Source organism: Heliangelus exortis, chromosome 7 (assembly GCF_036169615.1).
Source record: "Heliangelus exortis chromosome 7, bHelExo1.hap1, whole genome shotgun sequence".
Taxonomy (NCBI): Eukaryota; Metazoa; Chordata; class Aves; order Apodiformes; family Trochilidae; genus Heliangelus; species Heliangelus exortis.
In genome coordinates, this window is record NC_092428.1 from 30573978 (window position 1) to 30591850 (window position 17873).

General features: G+C 38.7%; 1 protein-coding gene across 5 annotated transcripts in view; it reads right to left on the reverse strand.

The window, feature by feature from the left end:
- The window catches only part of ATE1 (arginyltransferase 1), a 76959-nt gene extending 59485 nt beyond the window's left edge, over positions 1 to 17474 (reverse strand). The window contains exons 1-8 of one of the 5 annotated variants that reach the window (XM_071749625.1): positions 17329 to 17447; positions 16164 to 16382; positions 15705 to 15768; positions 15293 to 15355; positions 14498 to 14601; positions 13495 to 13767; positions 7726 to 7958; positions 5977 to 6105 (exon numbers count right to left, since the gene is read on the reverse strand). In XM_071749625.1, coding sequence (XP_071605726.1) covers positions 5977 to 6105; positions 7726 to 7958; positions 13495 to 13767; positions 14498 to 14601; positions 15293 to 15355; positions 15705 to 15766 — 864 coding nt within the window. In that variant the 5' untranslated portion in view covers positions 15767 to 15768; positions 16164 to 16382; positions 17329 to 17447. Of the gene's footprint in view, positions 1 to 4827; positions 4957 to 5976; positions 6106 to 7725; positions 7959 to 13494; positions 13768 to 14497; positions 14602 to 15292; positions 15356 to 15704; positions 15769 to 16163; positions 16383 to 16939; positions 17175 to 17328 lie in introns of those variants that run through there. The other 4 variants (XM_071749624.1, XM_071749623.1, XM_071749622.1 and 1 more) reach the window with 4 other exon arrangements.
- Positions 17475 to 17873: the final 399 nt, after the last annotated feature.

The following is a 17873-nucleotide window of genomic DNA, read 5'->3' on the forward strand; positions in this document are numbered from 1 at the left end:
AGCTGGGGTAGAGCTGGACCATGGCATCTTCCTGATGATTTGTACTCTACAAAGCCCTCCTTGCATTTATTACACAGACACAAAGGTGTTTTTGCTGCTGAGCAAGAGTTAAAACAAATATGGATGGGTCTTGGCAGAGCAGAAGACAAAGCTGTTACCAAGCCTCCTTAAATCCCATGTTGTCATCTGAAGAGCCTCAGACCTGGTTACTACTCCTTTCTGTTGTGTTTCTACCTTGTTTTCAGGTTTTTGGACTGTAATTCTACAGAGCTAAAGCATGAAGTACTGCCCGATCACTCCCATAGTCTTCTTTTCTGGAAGTAAAATCAGGATAAAAAAACTTTGGCACATCTGCAGAGGAAGCCACCTCCAACAGCACTGTCTTGCACCAGCACTTGATTTAATCATTTATCAATGATTTACCAAAGGTTTTCTGCTCCTTGGGATTATACAAGGCAAAAAATGCATTCTTCTGCCTTATTCTCAGATCCTCCTTCCATACACTAATTAGACATTTTCTCCCAGAAATACACAAAATGCTCTTAGAAGTCACTCAATTGAAAAAAAAATAAAATTCAGGTTCCGAAACTCTTACTTGTCTATTCCTCTCTGCACGAATTATGGCACAGCTATATTATGATTTACTACATTTCCCATAGGAAAAAAATTTAAAAATAAAAAAAAAGGGGGGACAAACTTCTATTCATACAATTTGTTTGCATAGTTATGGTACTCCTGATCTGCTGGTCAGCTGTAAAACTTGTTCCCTAATGAAACAGGGAAACAACACTTGTTTAACAAAAGGATGCTCAGCTACTATCTCCTCTGGTCCTTACAGAAATCTCTCCTTCTCAGCCATTTTTTTTTTTCCCAGGCTTTCATGATTTTGTTTTTTTTTTTTTTTACTATAGCTTGACTTGTTTCACAAAATAAATAAAACCATCATCCAAGCAGAAAAAAACCCCAAACAAGTAACTTGTAGACATGCAAACAAATCCATGCCAATTGATTGCATTAATGGCTTTTTCTGTGCTACAGACACAGATCCACATACTAAACAGGATTATCTACTACTAAACAAATTATCTACAGGATAATCTATTACTACTTTAGGGAAGAAAAGAAAAATAGTGAATAATAGCTCTGATGTACTGGCAACAGTACATTGGAACTGCTGTCTCTGAGAAAAAAGTCCATACACAGAATTTTCATAAGGGTCAGGAGAAACACTTCTAGTGTGACAAACACTAAAAGAGGTTCTTCCCTTGCACATGTTCACACCTTCAAAAATCCAAGCAACTCGTGGACTTGGCTAATTCCAGAGCAGCCCTGGATAAACTTGTCCAATAGGCAGTGAGACACCAATTTTCTGTGACATTTTTTTCCCTATTTCAGAAGCTATCATTATTTATCACTTAATGACCTGTTGAGGTTCCCCTAATTCTGATTTCTTCCAACAATTCTTTATAAGACCAGAGTGCATACACTACTACAAGAAGTGGCTGACTCTGCATTTGCATGGCAGCACAAAAAGATTTTATGTTCCCACAGAAAAAAACTGAAAAATCAGTTCTTCCCCAGGACTATTTAAGAGCAAGGATTTTGAAGAAATCTGTAATGAGAAAATTGTTTGCTATGGTTTTCCTCAAGACACCAATTCAATTCAATAAAAACAAGCTGACATAAGTACTTTAAGATATCAAAAACTTTGCATAATGTCAATACTTGAGTGCACTCAGAAGCACAGAGACAACCAGGTCAGTTTTGAAGCTGAAATACTGGAGGAACTGATCAAAGGTTTCTGAAGGGGTTGAGAAGATTCCAAAGGGAAGTTGAATTTATACCACAAAACCCAAGAGAAATGGATATAAACAACAGTTAAAATGACTGTGCAGAAAACAACTAAGTTACTGTTGATTCCAGGAGCAATGAAATACTCAAAAATGTTTGTAGAATATTAACTCATTTGGTATATTTCTGCTTAACCACATCCTCTGCTGGCCAATGGGAGCAGCACTGAAGATGGTTATGTTGCTTCCAGAGAAAAGGGAAGTTTCATCACTGCAGGGCTAACACAACTCTGGGACTTGGATTTATTCCACCAGGAAATTTCTGCCTTGGTTTTTATTAGAACATCCAGAAGCCAGTGCTGCAGTCAGGAATCAGTACTGCATCACCAAAACCCATTGCAGGACTCTCCCTGGCAAAATCTCCAATGAAATTCTTGTTAATGACTACATTAATGAATAATGGGTATTATTAGTGCTATGGCAGTCTCCATCAGGGGTGCTAAGGGAGAGAAGAAAGTAAGGAAGAAAAGGCAAAATTCAAAACCAGTTATCACTGGCCTCAAATTGGCACTAACCAAAGACTGCCCAGAAGTTGAAAGTAACTTTGGTGTCAAGTATTCCATAGATTCCCTGTCAGCGAAATTGTCTATTCCCCTTTCTCACATAAAATCTTGATTAAAAGATATAAAAACACTGCATAGGTGCAAAAAGAGGGCCTTCCTCCACACAGTCACCAGCTTCATGGTTCACATCCCTTTTGCTAATATTGTGAGCTGGTTTGTAACTTTTTACATCAGTGTTCTTCTCATATAGTCACCAACACTCTAAATCTCTTCATTAAAATTGGTTTTAAGTGTAATAAATATTAAAGCAGTCTTGCAGCTCATACAGGCAGACAGTATATTGTAATGGCAACAGGCTAAGACTATATTCCAAAAAGAAGTTGCTAATATGTCCCATAACAATTTATGTAGGATTCTGAATTTAAATATTGGCAGGGTTTTTGATGTAAAGTGTTCAGCCAAATATAAAATGAAATATTTTTCCTAAACCAGAAACTTTCCAAACAGAAAAGGGTGCAGGACTCTCCCTGAAACGGAGGTTCACCTACCATACAAAGATCTATTAGTTTGCACAGATTAAAAACTAAATTTAATTTTTAGAGAAAAAAAAACCCAAAACCTGGATGTTTGCCAGTTTAAATCCCAAAGCAGACTTGTTACTCCCCTGATAAAAAGCCCTGTGTAGAGGACAGAATTTCATTCTACCATTACGTAAAGAACTGCTTGGCTCCATAATGTCTGTGTGAGATATTAAAAAGTTTGAAAAAGAGGAAGAAGAAAAAAATTTGAAGTCTTTCAAATAGCATTTTAATCATAGAATCATAGAATAGGCTGGGTTGGAAGGGACCTCAGAGATCATCGAGTCCAACCTTCCTCTCAACAACTTGGATCACTTTTACCCTACTTGGTATCTTCTCTTCCTAAAAGTGACTCAGATAATTTTCCTACCACAGGGATTCAATATTAAAAAAAAGAAAAAAGGCTTCTAATCTACATCAAAATACATTCTGTGTAAAGCATTCTTCAGTTTACTTCCTGCAGGGATCAAATACAAAATGCTTTTGACTGAAGTGACAAAGCTTTAGTGCCTAAAAACTGTGAATAAAAAGACCTTCTTAGCCACACAAGATAATGCACTAGTGCTAAAGAAAGACCTAAATTAAAAGCCATCAGCACCAGACTGAGTTTTTACATTCATTAGAAGCTTCTGAGAATGTCTTCTGTCTCCCCTGGAATATAATACTGAGCCTACACAAACACGATGCCAGAGAGAAAAGATAAAGACAGAGCAGAGAAACACTTAAAGCAAGTTACAAGGGAAAAATAAAGGATAAAAATCCATAAAAGCATTAGCAGTATGCAGAGAAATCCACTTTCCTCCTATTCAACAGCAATTCTCACAAAAGATTTTACACCTTAAGGAGGTGAAAAAGGGAACTCTCCTTAATGCATCATTAAAAGCTTTCCTTCCCTAGACTCAAACAAGTTCCATGAGTGATTAAACCCAAGGCTGCACCCAGCCATGCACCCTGACCCAAACAGGGGTGAGCTGAACCGAGAGCTAAGTGCTATTCAGAACCAGCTCCAGGCAGCCATCCTGCTCCAGCCCTTGCTTCTTCATCATGTAATGATTGCATTAAAAAATAAATCAACTGTAATGGGAAGCCAAGAATCAATTGATGGAGTTCTCCTTACCCTCTCTGCTGCAACAAGACTTTCAGACTAAAAGCAGAAGGGAATGGATGCTGTAGCTAAACATTAGGGCTGAAATAGATTCATAGCAGACAAATCCAAGTCCCTAATCAGGCCAGGTAGTACCTGTGAAAAAACTAGTAACTAGCTCCATCTTTCTTGGCAGGTTTCCATTTTTCCCCTTATTCTACTTAACCTGATTGATGGCAGTAATTATAAAAAGGGTGGAAACTTCTACTTACTGTTATGAACCCTATTATTTTACAGAACAAAAGTGAAATAAATTTTATGGCTTTTCACAGTAGCATTAGAAAGATGAGTTCCAGCTGAGAGGTATGCTCAGCAATGAAATGTGAATAAAAGTGAGATTTTTAAAACCTTCACACTCATTCACCTGTGAAATTAAGCAAGATGACAAAAAATTCAAGGGAATTGTGGGAAAGGTACTGAACAGCTTTGAAGCAGATATTTTAGCCAGCAGAAGAGCACTTCCATACCATGATCTCATTAGCAGTGGAAAACTCAATTCCAGAGACTTACAAATGACATACAAACAACAGCTCTACTCACTACTATGATGGTGCAAAATCCCTCTCTCTTCAGCTCAGTTTCCCCTGGGCTGATTCCTGCCAAAGCAGCTTGCTAAAACCCACAATGCTTTCCCTCCCAAATGAAAACTCCAAATATTTTAATATTTCAGATGACTGTAAGAGACCGTTCCCCATCATTTAATTGCTCATTTAAAGAAATGTTTTCGGAAAGGTGCATGCAGTGAACTGTACCTCATTTTCGCCACATTCAGAAGATGTGTCCTTGTGTATAGCCATCTGATACTTGGCAAATAAACTGGCTGACTGGTTGAAGGATGATTTGAACTGGGGGTCCTCAAAGGAGACAGGTACTAACCTCACCTTCAGAGCAAGGGAGATACAAGCATACTGGTTTGAGTGCATATAATCAGGTAATATGCTTCTGAAGGTAAGGCTAGTGAAAGATCTCCTCCTATCCACTTCAAAGCCTCTGAAGTCAGTTTCCTACTTTAAACACAGCAACAGGAAAATCCTCCTACAAGGGGAAGGCTCCTACAGTTACCACCAGGCTTAAACTGGCTGTTGATACTTCCATTAAAGAAAAAAATTATGTAACATTGAACACTTCAAAGCATCAGTTTACTCAGCCTGGGTTTTTGAACAAGTTATTTAACAAATCAACCACAAATTTTATTTTCGTTACATGGTCTCAAGGACTTCTTAAGAGTATTCTTTTCAATGGCACATTACTTGTTGCCAAAGTTTAGTATTTATATATTCTTGCTAAATATACTTTTTCTCCAAGCTGATTTTTGTCTTTACTGTATTAGACAGATGTCTAGCAGTTAATTATTACACACTGACTGGTCAGTAATAAAAACAATAACAATGTTTAATGTAGATGTAGGGCATCGATTACTTCTTGAAAGGCTTAAATTGAAAATAAAGAGGTTTATAAAACCTCTCTGAACCTTAAGCCAATAATTTTATGTGTGACTATGTTCTCCATTCACATGCTGGCCCTGATCATGTTTGTCCTCCTTATGGAAGCATTCAAAATGAAGCCAATGAGATTAATTATCAGGGTAAGTGCTCAGCTGGGTTCAGTTCTTATGGGATCTGTACTCATACAGATATCTTATGTGTATCTTATATAAATCTTATCCTCTCCATCTCTTACCCAACAGCATCCCCATGTATCTTCCTTAACTCCTCTGTCTGCAATCAAAACCAAAGAGATATCATAAGGGTTTGCACTTTCAGGATGTTGATTTTATTTGATATTTTACATGCTCCTGAGTATACAGGGGATATAAAATCCACATTTGTTTCTTCAAGAAACAAGACACACAAAATGGAAGGGAAGTTGAGCTTTGCATAGAATTCATTTGGCCTTCTGACCTGATTTATAGTTGGTTTATCAGGTGGGTCCTTGTGAATAACCATCTGGTAACGTTTATAGACCTGGTAAGACTCCTGAAATGTGGCTTTGAACTGTGAACTTGGTGGAGATGATCTCACCACCCTCACCTTCAGAAGAAGTTAAACACATTTATTATTACAATATCACTCAATAACTATATATTTATACATATACAAACACCACAATATAAATTTTACTTCCTGTAAGAGGGCTCTAACAATTTAATTAATATTAGCCAATAGTCTTCCAAATTTGCAGCTCAACTTAAGCTATTGAAGGCTTTCATAACAGTAACACAGCTTTTCAGAATGCAAATTATAGAACTACACAAATAGTTTTCAGCAAACAACATCAACAAATGGTAGGCGGATGGACGTTTTAAAGAAATTTTCTGTACTTCTAAAATCTCTTGTAATTTTGCACTATACTGAAAAAATACTTGAAGGATCCATGCATTTGGAAGACTCATATCTGTGCTCTTTAGATAAAGACTATAATTTTTTTGCAATAATCCCAGAATAAGTTCTTGATATTTTTCAAATTGAAAGAGGAAGAAGAAACAATGTTTCCATATTCAATTCCCATTTAATTGTTACAGGAAATTATTCATCTTCCCCATCATCATCATCTTTACACACAAAACCAATTTTTTATTTGTTTAATCTACAATTAGAAATTTTTCTGAGTAAAACAGATTGCTCCCCAAACAAAAGAGCACTACCACATGTGCACCAGTGCATTTCTTTCCAAGCATGTTTAAAGACATGCTCAATCCAAAAAACATTTTCAGTATGATTCTGTTTTCACAGCATTAGTTCTGTTTCACAAAAAACAAATAAACAAACAAAACACCCTGGGAAAACACTGCTGGGGTTATTTTCCTTGCAATTCCCCCTGCATCTTATAAGTGAAGATGTTCAGACAAAGCCACGATACTTCTGTTACACAATTCATTGGGGAATCTGAAGGACACAGTGAGATGGATCACAGCTTCTTGTCAGTTATTCAGGGTGAATCTTTTAACTCATAGTCACTGCCTCTTTGAATAATGACCAAAAGACTATTAAACATTTAAACTTCATCACTGATGACAGTAGCTCCAGGAAAATACATATATTCAGGTTTTTTCTGGAAGCTGGAAAACTATAATAACATTGTTTTATGGCTTAGAAAGCCCAAAAGTCTCCCAGATGACTGTCTCCATACTGCTAATAGATTTAATGGCAAGCAGTATATTAAAAAAAATTTTCTCCCATCACTTTTACAGCTTCCAAAGGGATCAGCACATATCAATGTCATTTATAAAGAGCAGCTATCTTCTTATCTGTTTAATTTTATGAACCATTGCTCCTTTCTTGTCGAGATCCATTAGTACAGATAGTTTAAGTATTTATATACTGCAGGGCTAAATACTGAATCTCTCTCATCATTCAACACACAGTTAAGTCCAAGTCTTTAATTCTCAAGTCACACTGTATGAAATCAATTTACAAGTTATTCTGGTAACTGGGCTGGTCTGTGCTGTGACTGATTACAAGTGCAAGAGTCCCCTCGTGTGGTTAAACAGAGCTCAGCTGCACCATAGACAACACAGTACCACACAATTTCCAAGATTTAATCCATAACCACTCCATAAAGTCCCAGACATGCAACACCCAAGTGTCAAAAACCATCCTAAACTAGACTGTTCCTTAATTTACCTCCAACAACTGTGAACGAGACATTACCTCTAGTTTGTGTGGTGCATCATCAGGTAAAGAGACAAAAATTAAGTCTTCAACTGTTTTGGGTTGGTTTGGTTTAGATTTAGAGTTTTGTGAAAGGGAAACCTGATCTCCTCCTTGAAGCTGAGGGTCTTCCAAGGTGCACGGCTGTTTCTGGAGGAGTTTCTGCAGCTTCCTTTCTTTCCGTATGTCCTTTGCTTTTCGACAGGGTGGTTTGCTCTGATCAGCCCCTTTCCCTACAGGGGCACAAGGAAAGAATCAAACACAACATTTTGCAACAGATCTTCCATAATCATTGAAAGGAAATAGTTACTATCACCATTACTTGCAGACTGTGGTCCGAACAGAAGAAGGTCTTGCACGTTCACAGACCCATGCCCCATGCCAAGTTCAGTTGCAGTGAGTTTTCCTCTACAGCACTTTAATATAGAAACACCATGACCAGGATTCTACCCCAGAGCCTATATTTAATAATTAAAATGAAAAGACTTCGCGTCTTTAAAGAAGTCTGTTGATAAATCATGACACCACATCCCTCTTTCAGAGACACAGAAAAATTCCTGTTGAAGACTCGGTGTGATGAGGTGTTGTATTCAGACAGCTACAGGATCAGCTTGAAATACTGGAAGAAACACCAAAACTACAAAACCTCAAAGCCAAATTCATAGAGAATTGTTTCTACTATCTCAGAAACCCAGGTGGCTACACAAAAAGGCTCCTCCTAGTAGATACACAAAAAAGAAAAAAAATTTATTTTTTTGTCACCTGAAATTCTGATGCCATGTGTAGAAATGCTGCCAACACCACTAATGTCATGCAAAAGAAGAGGAAAAGGCCACTTTAGCTTACATCTTTCTCTTAACTTATATTCTGATTGTATGTTTTTACTAATTGATTCACTTTTATCAATTTACCTCTAATAGATCAACCATTCACAACTATCTGAAATGTTATTTACTTAAAAGAGAAGTCAAACATAGAAAACAAGCAGATCAGCATGGGGAACAGTACACATTAGCAGAAAAATTCAATTTTAAAGCAATACAAATCCAAAGACATTCACAAATAAAAATTCAAAGGGTCCAAATTCCTAAGCTTAGGACACTAACGTAATACAATAAGAATTTTCATCAATTATAAAAAAGAGGCTGTTGGTCCTCATCCTACCCACTAAATGCACTGAGAGGATGGTCACCAAACAAATAATCTACTTACAAGTAGCAATTTCCCTAGACAATAAGATTTTAATTCAATATTGATTGTAAATCCATATATTCAAATTTGGAAAAAAAAGCAAATTACAAATTAAAAAAAGCAAGAAACATTTTCCAAACACTTTCCAAACATTTCAGAATGTGTTCATCATTGTTGTCTATTCCATGTAGGGTACAAAAGGAACTGAACACCCACCAGAAGCTGGGTCAGAGCTGTTTGAATCTGCTGCATCACTGGAAACAGTGGTGGAAAAAACAATTCCATTTTCAAGGAATACCTGTCTCAGCTCAGCAGCTGCTGCTGCAAGTTCCATACAGAGGGAAAGCTGTACTCAAAATCACATCAGCAGCCAACTAATGTCATACAAAGTAACTTAATTCTGCATTTTTATTACTTTGTAAAGCAGCTGTAGATGAGTTGGGGGCCAAAAAAGAGCCATAATACTAAAAATTTCAAAAAGAGATAAAGGGTGGAAAAAAACCCAAACAACTCCCATATAGGGACATACAGTCATGTAAGCTGTACAGAAGCAAGACTGTAAAAAATATGACAAACTGCTGAAGAAGTCTTTTACACCATTAGCTTCCTCCCAAAATCCATGTATTTGCAGAAGACACACTGGCAACTTTTGAAGGGCTTTTTTTACCTTCTCAAATGGTAAAGTACCCTGGATGGTGAGATGCTTCCATTTGAAGCATTAGTAAGAAGACTCATTTCTGACTCAGTTAAAATTTATAAGAAATAAAGAAGAATCCAAGCCCAAACTTAAGTACACTTAAGTACACAAAGCTTATCCCACTTTACTCTCTCAAAGGCCTGAAAATTACATGGAAATGTTGTTTTCCCATAACTCCTATGAAAACGTAGTTAGATTTTTCTTTACTGCTCCTTCTTACCAGTAACTTATCAGCCAAAATCATAGAATCACAGAATTGTCCTCTCCCTGCTTCAAACATTCCCATGGACAATGGGAACAGTGGTAACCTCCCACCTAGTGGATATGGTGAGGACACTGATGTTACAAAGATCACTGATGTGTTTAGAGTCATCTCACCCACAAGGAACTGCAGCCCTCAGTGCCTGTAACTTTCTTTACCAAGAAACAGATCACAGAAACTGCCAAAACACTTCATCCTGGCATAAACTGTTAATTATCAGCAAAGCCTTAAAATATTCTTTTTAACGTGCATACCATACAGAATTTACAGAGTCTGTAAGTGCACTGCTGGGGCCAGTAAGTAGCAAACTCTTTGTGGCTAACTCAGAAAAGTCTCAATCTGTTTTTTCCATGAAGCCTGCAAACAGCTGAAATGTTGAGAGCATCTCAGGGACTTAGAAACTCAGAGCAAATACCACTGGGGCACTCTTCAGCACCAGCAGGTTTTATGATTGAGTGGTCTTACCTCTCAGCTAAGGTTTTCTGAGCATCTGGTTCATTCATACTGCTGAAATTACTCACCAGAAAAGGATAAATATTATGAAGAAATTACAGATACTATGTGACCTGTGGATGGGCAAACAAGTCAGGAAGAGTTTATTTAAAATACTGGTGATACATTTGAAGAATGAGCACTTTGCCTGTACTGGGATCTGTTTTGTGTCTTGTATCTTCTGTAAGCTCTAAATTAGCACGAAAAAGTTCTTAAAACAATGAATGTGCACACAGACATAAGCAAACCTTCTTTTCTATCTGAAACTGTGCAGAAACAGCTCATTAGTCCTCTAGGACAATGACCTGCTTTGTTTATAAAGGAATAAAATGCAATTAAACAATCTTATTATGGAATAAGCCTGTGTTTTCCAAGATGAAAATTAAACATCTCTCTATCTGGAAAATTTTAAACTGAATTTGACCTGTGACACCACCTACCCTAAAATAAAACAATTTAAAGACTAATTAAACAAGTTTTCTGATGCATTTATGACTCACTCTTATAATTCACTTAAAGCCTCCTAAAAGAAAGAAGCACACTAATGAATATTTCTCTTCTGTAAAAGTAAACCCTCTTTCTCTGAAACAGAGTACAAACAATGTTTCCAGCTTTCTTTGTCCCTATTTGCAGTGTTTAAAGTTTTCATCAACGTTATTAACACAACCAAAGACGTACCTCACCTTTTTCAAAACATTACACCCCTAATCTTTACCCACGACTGCCATCTGCTGTCAACACCCACTTACTTTGATTCCAAAATGAAGTTTACAGAAGACAAAAAGTTTTCATTTACTTTACAAGAGGGTTTTGAAAATTTGCACAACAAATGATAGAAAAGTTATAAAAACTAAAAGGGGGCTATAGAAATTTTGACTGCATTTTATAAAATATAAAAACAGAGTCATCAAAAATTCTGGACAGGTTTTCCAGGAGCGTGTAACAGCATTACTGGTTTTGTGATCAAGAGTTTCTGAGAATGTGCTTTTTGTTTAGAGGTAAAATTCCTTGTTTAGATGATAAAAACTTGATCCAATGAAAATGAGTGTCCATTAAGGACAAAACACTATTCTACCTGAAATTAGCCAACCTACAGAAGACAAAAATCTTTGTGAATAAACAAGTACTCTGAAGTTCTGAAAAATTCTGGCACAACATGTATTAGGTGAGTGAAATTAGGAATTAGTATAATGTCCTAACACACATAGTAACTCCAATATCCAGCCTTCACCAGGATTTTAATTAACATTTGTCATGTATGGGCTAATTGCAATTCAGAAAAATACCCCCTATCTTTCTGAAGAGGCCATTCATAGTAGACACTACACAAAACTGGAAACATGATCTGTAAGACAAGGATGCCCCATCTGCAACCTCTGCACCACAAACTCAGCAATTTTACCTTCTCTTCCAGTGCATGTTGCTGCTCAGATAAATTATCCTGGCAATAAACCATCCACCCTTGACCATCTTCCTTCTAGAAATCCCCCATGTTCCACAAGAATGAAGCCAGGACACGAAAGAAGACATAGGAGAGGCAACACACAGCACTCTGCAGGTATCAGAAGTTTCCAGTATTTCTTTTTCCCCCTGGGAACCTCACCAACTCTTTGCATGATCAAGCAGGGGAGCACCCACCAGCCATGAGTCTTCCCTCTCATAAGACACTAAATGAAAAGCTTAACACTGCTCCAAGGAGATGGAGATTCCAGGCTCTCACCACCACAGCAAGAGGCACCGTAACATCTTACACAAAAAAAAAAAAAAAAAAAAAAAAAAAAAAAAAAAAAAAAAAAAAAAAAAATTACAGACAATAAGCTTATCCCTTTTTTAGGGTAGAGATCTTATGTTCAAATTCAACCCAAAAGGCAGAATTTCAGAAAACTTTACAGTGTAAAACTTTGACTGAGGAATAACTTCCATACTGGAAAAAGTGATCATACTGTTAATACTATAATTAAAAAGCTACCAATATTCCATGTAGTTTCACACAAAACTATAGAAATTAATAAGCATTTACCTTCAGTTTTTGGCACATGAGAGCTGCAGCACTGTGTAAATGCACCAACAACACAGATAAGGCAATTGCTTTATTTCTTGTACATACCTACTTCTACTTCCCTAAAGAACCATAATATAAAGTTCAAATAAGTAGAAATAACTACAAGTTTTCATAATTTCACATCCTTTGCTGACACTGCTTTTCTAATCTAAAGTTATCCAAGACCTAAAACAAGGCAAGATTCCGACAGATGAAAAAACTCAATTAAAAAAGTCCTTCATAGCAAACCAAAGGTAGGTGTGTTTTTGTAGGGTCCTGGGGTCTGATATTTTGCTTGGGTTTTTTGTTTGTTTGTTTTTCAAATCAAGAGAAATCTACACGACTTCCTTTAAATCTAAGGAATAAAAACCACAGTAACACACAGAATGTATTTCCAGTGCCAGTAAGGTCTCTGGAAAATAGTCTACAAAAGCATCAGAAATACAGCCTGAAATAACTTATTCACACAGGTGTATTCACAGGGTGTAGAAAATACAAAATGTGTAATAAAAAGATGACCTGCAGAAATTAATAAATTTAAAAACAATACATAGGACATTTTTGTGGGATCTTAAACTGCTACTCCTACTGCTGCACAAGGTTAAGCCTTAACCTGACCCAGTAACTGGTGCTCCTGCAGCCAAAGCTGTGTCTGGCATGAGGTATAGAATGGTACCTAAAGCCTGAGTCACCACAACTTATAGACAAAAGGGAAAGCTGGATGTACATCTTATTCTGCAGACACAAGTATCCCAAAGAGGAAAGTGGTCCCAGTGTCTGATGAGGTTCAATCACATTGACCTATCTGACAGCAATCTAAATAGCTTACAGAAAACTATCAGCTGGAGTTCTCAAGAACAAAAATTTTAAAAATATATAATTAAAAATCAAAGCAACTTTCAGGAAAAACAAAGAAAACAAGTAACACACAGCACCTCTCAATTTATATATTATAATGCCATAAATCAGTTAGAGTATAGGGAAGAAAAAGAAAAAAATACCGAATTATTAGGCAAGACAAAATGGTCCTACACAATACATTAAATAAAGATAGAATTTTCCAATTGCTACCAGAAATTTTCCTACCTGGCTTGGGCAGTGCACGAACAATTTTAGATGAATGTGATGATTCTCCAGGGACTGGTGTGTCTCTATCTGCACATATCTGACGAGACTCTGATTCCACCTCCTGCTCTTTCACCTCTTCTTTTATTTCTTTACTGTCCTTATCTTCATTTTCCACCCTCTCTGTGTGATCCACACTCAGGGGAGTCAGCTCAGACTGACTGACACAGGACTCACTTTTGTATGCAAAATCACACACAACAGCATCTTCTATATGGGAATCCATAGGCTCTTCTGCGAATAATTAAACACTGCGTGAGTTAAGTTCATTCTCTATCACTGCTGCTCACACTTTGCACAATTAACACTAATATTAAAGCAACTTCTTTCCCATTTTATAGCTGCTTTCCAACACATAACATGACAGTTTGCAATAGTCTGGAAACAGAAAGTTTTCTTTATGAATTACATGAGCAGTGTTGTCATTTATGAGTTTTATTTTCTCCACTAAGGCAGCCAACTTATAACTTCAAACAAACAGAAGACAAAAAATACCAACACACACATATACAAAAGAGGCAAATCATGATGATTCAGAACCAACCCAATCAGTCCCATCACAGTTGAGAATATCTGGTTTTGGTGTTGGATATATAGGGATAAATTTCCCCACTTGCACTACCTCTTCTCTGCTACCCACTGTCCTCCTTAGTCCTTTCCAGACTGTCACTTGCCATTCTCCATGGCACCCATCTGGGAAGTAAGATGAACCCAGGGATGAAAGAGAAAATCAGCTGATATGTGCAAACTTTAAGGAAACACAGTCCTCAAGAGAGCAAGTTTGGTCTCTGTGCTACACAATGCTCTTGTTCCAAACAAACTGTAAAGACACAACCAAGCCAGACCTTTATTCAAGGGTCTACATACAAAAATCAAAGGGTTTTAGCCATCTGATCACTCCAGCAGGTATTTGATCCTTCTTTCAAATATCAGTTATGGTTTTTAAGCACTAAGAATTTCTCACCTTCACTCGCTGCTTTCGAAAGATCTCCTTTGGAAAGAAATTTCAACATTTTCTTCAGAACCTTCTTTTGAGATTTAGAGGTCTGAAAATGCAATGCTTGGCACCTTAAAAAGAAAAAAAAAATGTATTGTTTATTTGGTGAAAGATTTACTTCAGAAAAAAATACTAATGAACCACTTTAAGAAGTTACTCTATGTTTTGTAATTATTTCTTAAATTTTTCTGTATTAAGTAGTTGAATATTTCATCAACACTTAAATTATATTTAATATAATTTAATATTAAATTATATTTAATAGTTAACTTTAGATTTTAGTTAATAGTAATTAGTTCATAAAATTATACTGCCTTGTACTGCAAAATATCACCCTTTATAGCACTTTTTGTGTGTATATTATTACAATCACTAAAATGTACCAAGGAGACCTCCAGCATTGTATAAAAAAATATCTTTCCTACGGGGGCTAATACACTAGAATTTTTCACTTGCCCATCTCATAGCATTGATACTCAACTGGTAAGGCTGGAAAAGCATACCTACAATTATTCACACCTATTCAACCAACTGCCTCATTTATTTGGGCTACTAAAGCTGTGCCTGTGGCACACAGAGATACTGGGTCACCTGCAGCCAGTGAGCCAGAGAACAATCTCAACAACATCTATTTAGTATTCAAAGTATCATTAAAAATAGATCAAGTCTTCAAGTATTCTGTGTTTAAAGCAGTAACCACAAATGGTTGAATATATATGAAGTGGTCAGATTACTTACAGAAGTATGTTTTGAGCTTCTTACCTTATTGTGTACTGAGGACAACATGTTTGATTCATGATAGGCTTATAGACATATTTTCCACTTCTAAAAATAAGAATAAAAATGTATTGATTTTTTTGTTGCTTACACTACAAAATAAATATAAGACTAACCTTGTTAAAATAACATAAATGTATTGCATATTACGGAAGTCAAGAAGCAAACTCTTCAGCTTTTTGCCGCTATTCTAAAATATTATCATAAAATAACCAATTATTTTCCTGTTCAATAGTGTCATGTTAGGAAAAAAAGTCACAGAGCATTAGACAAATACTTCCATTTCAGTTCCTTATGGAAACAAGTTAACTGTTTTCACAGACCTAAATTTTGAATCTGGCTCCTAAAGTTTATCTAAACTGACAATACAGCTTTGTAATTCTCTTTTTAATTTTACCTTCGCCATCCTCTGTCTATGAGATCCTGATAATCTTGAACTGTCATCGAATGTGCCCACATACCTGAAATAAATACAGCAATACACTTGACTGACCACAGTTATGCTTGAAAATATTAAAATACAGCAGGTTCTGGAGAAATATGACTGTAAATCTGAAAAGCTAATGGCAACTTTCAAAGAGATGTCTTTCAAGGATGGGGCATATTCGTAAATTATCAATTACAACACCACATTAGTGTAAAAAAATAAAATAAAATTAAAAAGTCAACACAAATCTTGGGATGCAACCAACTGCATTGCTCTGACTGTACAAGTTAAAAGTTTTCCTCTCTGCTTGCCATCTTCCCCAGAGACACACCAACAAAACAGCACAAAATTGCTCCTTAATTTCTTTAAACTGAGCCCAAACCACTGGACCCAGGACTCTCCCAAGAGGTTCTAAAGCTGACAACTGACCATTCCCAGGGATCCTTCAGCCACTGCCCAGGTGTCCCCAGAGTCCAGGGACAGTCCCCTCTTCCCCAGGGAGGACAACACACTCTTCTGAGGTGAAACTTGTCCAGACACAGCTTTAGATCCAGGGCACCAGGACAGATAACGCTCTTATCTGGGGTTAACCCAGGCTGGGGCTGGAGGGGGAGGCTGGGGCAGGGCACTTGCACCTCAGCTGTGTAACTGGACGAGGAGAGAGCTCCGTGTGAATCATTAAAGTTGGGAAAGTCCTCCAAGATTCATCACATCCAATCATCAACACCACCACCAGAGCTATGTCCACAGATTTTTTTATTTTTTTTTTTTTAAATCTCCAGGGATGGTGACTCCACCACTGCCCGTTCCGGCAGCATCTTTCCTCAGGGTGCGGCTATTCGGGTAACCATAATTAAACCACTTCACCCTTACGAAGCTTCCCCGTTATTTTTGAGGCTTTGCCCTCAGACCGGAGAAGCATTCCCACCCCACCACCATCACGCGCGGCTTCCCCCTGACCCCACGGCCTCCACGGGGAGGCCGCCGGGCCCTCTCCGCCGCCGTCTCGGCTGCTGCCGGCCCCGCTCCCCGCAAACCCCGAGTACCGGCGGGACAACACCCGCGGGAAGCTCCGGGAGCTGCCGCCTTCAAACCTCCGCCTTCCCCCACCCTTCCAGGGCCTCCCTCAGCCTCCCGTAGCACCGGCGCGGCCCGGCCCGCTGCCGGCTACAGCCTTACAGCCCGCCCTGCCCCTCGGGCCGCACCGTGGGAGAGGTTGCCGGTGTCGTTCTTGCAGTAGCCGCAGCGGTATCCATCCTCTCCGCCGAAGTACTCCACGATGCTGGGAGAACTGCCGGCCGCCGCCATCTCCCGCCGTGACCCACTCTCCCAGCTCAGGACAGCACCCTACCCGCCGCCCCACAGAGCACACCGGGACTCCCGGAAACAACGGCCGCCGACGCCGCCATCTTTACTACGGGCAGCGCACACAGGAAACCCCGATCCCTCCATCTTTTTCCCGGGCAGCTTTTCCATTCCCTCACTCCCTGCCGCCATCTTTAGTGAGGGTAGCCGCCTCCCCCGCCCCCGGGCGCGGCTCCCGTCGCGGAATCCCCCGGGCAGTTTTTATCCCATCCCACCGCCTCCCGCTTACCAGCGGAGACTTTCCCCCGATCCGAGGCGCAGTAGCCGCAGCGGTAGCCTTCCTTCCAGCCCTTGTACTCCACCACGGCGGCAGGCATGGCGCCCGCTAACCCCGCTGCCTGCAGCGCCCCGGCTCCGCAGCGCCCCGCCCGATGGAAGCGGCAGCCCCTCAGGGGCAGCGGCCGAGCCCCGGGTCCCTTTGTTTGCTGGGTTTGCGTGAACACAAGGGTTCTCCGTCGTCTTGTAGATGATAAAAAAGGATCAAAGTGCGCTGTCGCACGTCCTGGGAGCCTGGCTGTGTTTCAGCGGCCCCCAGAAAAACGCTCGAACATCACTGGTGGTGCCCTTGGTAGATTTCCCTGACCAAACAGGGAAATATCCCTAAAAACTCCAGGCAGTGGTTCCCCCGAAGAGCAGGTTCTGGTGACAGAGTTACACTTTATTTATTTTTTTAAAAATTATGTTATCGCCTAAGATAGTTGTCCTGCCTAAGTTAAAAATCCAAAGGAAGGAGTAATTCCTCCCTGCACCACATTTCCAAACTCACACCTTGAT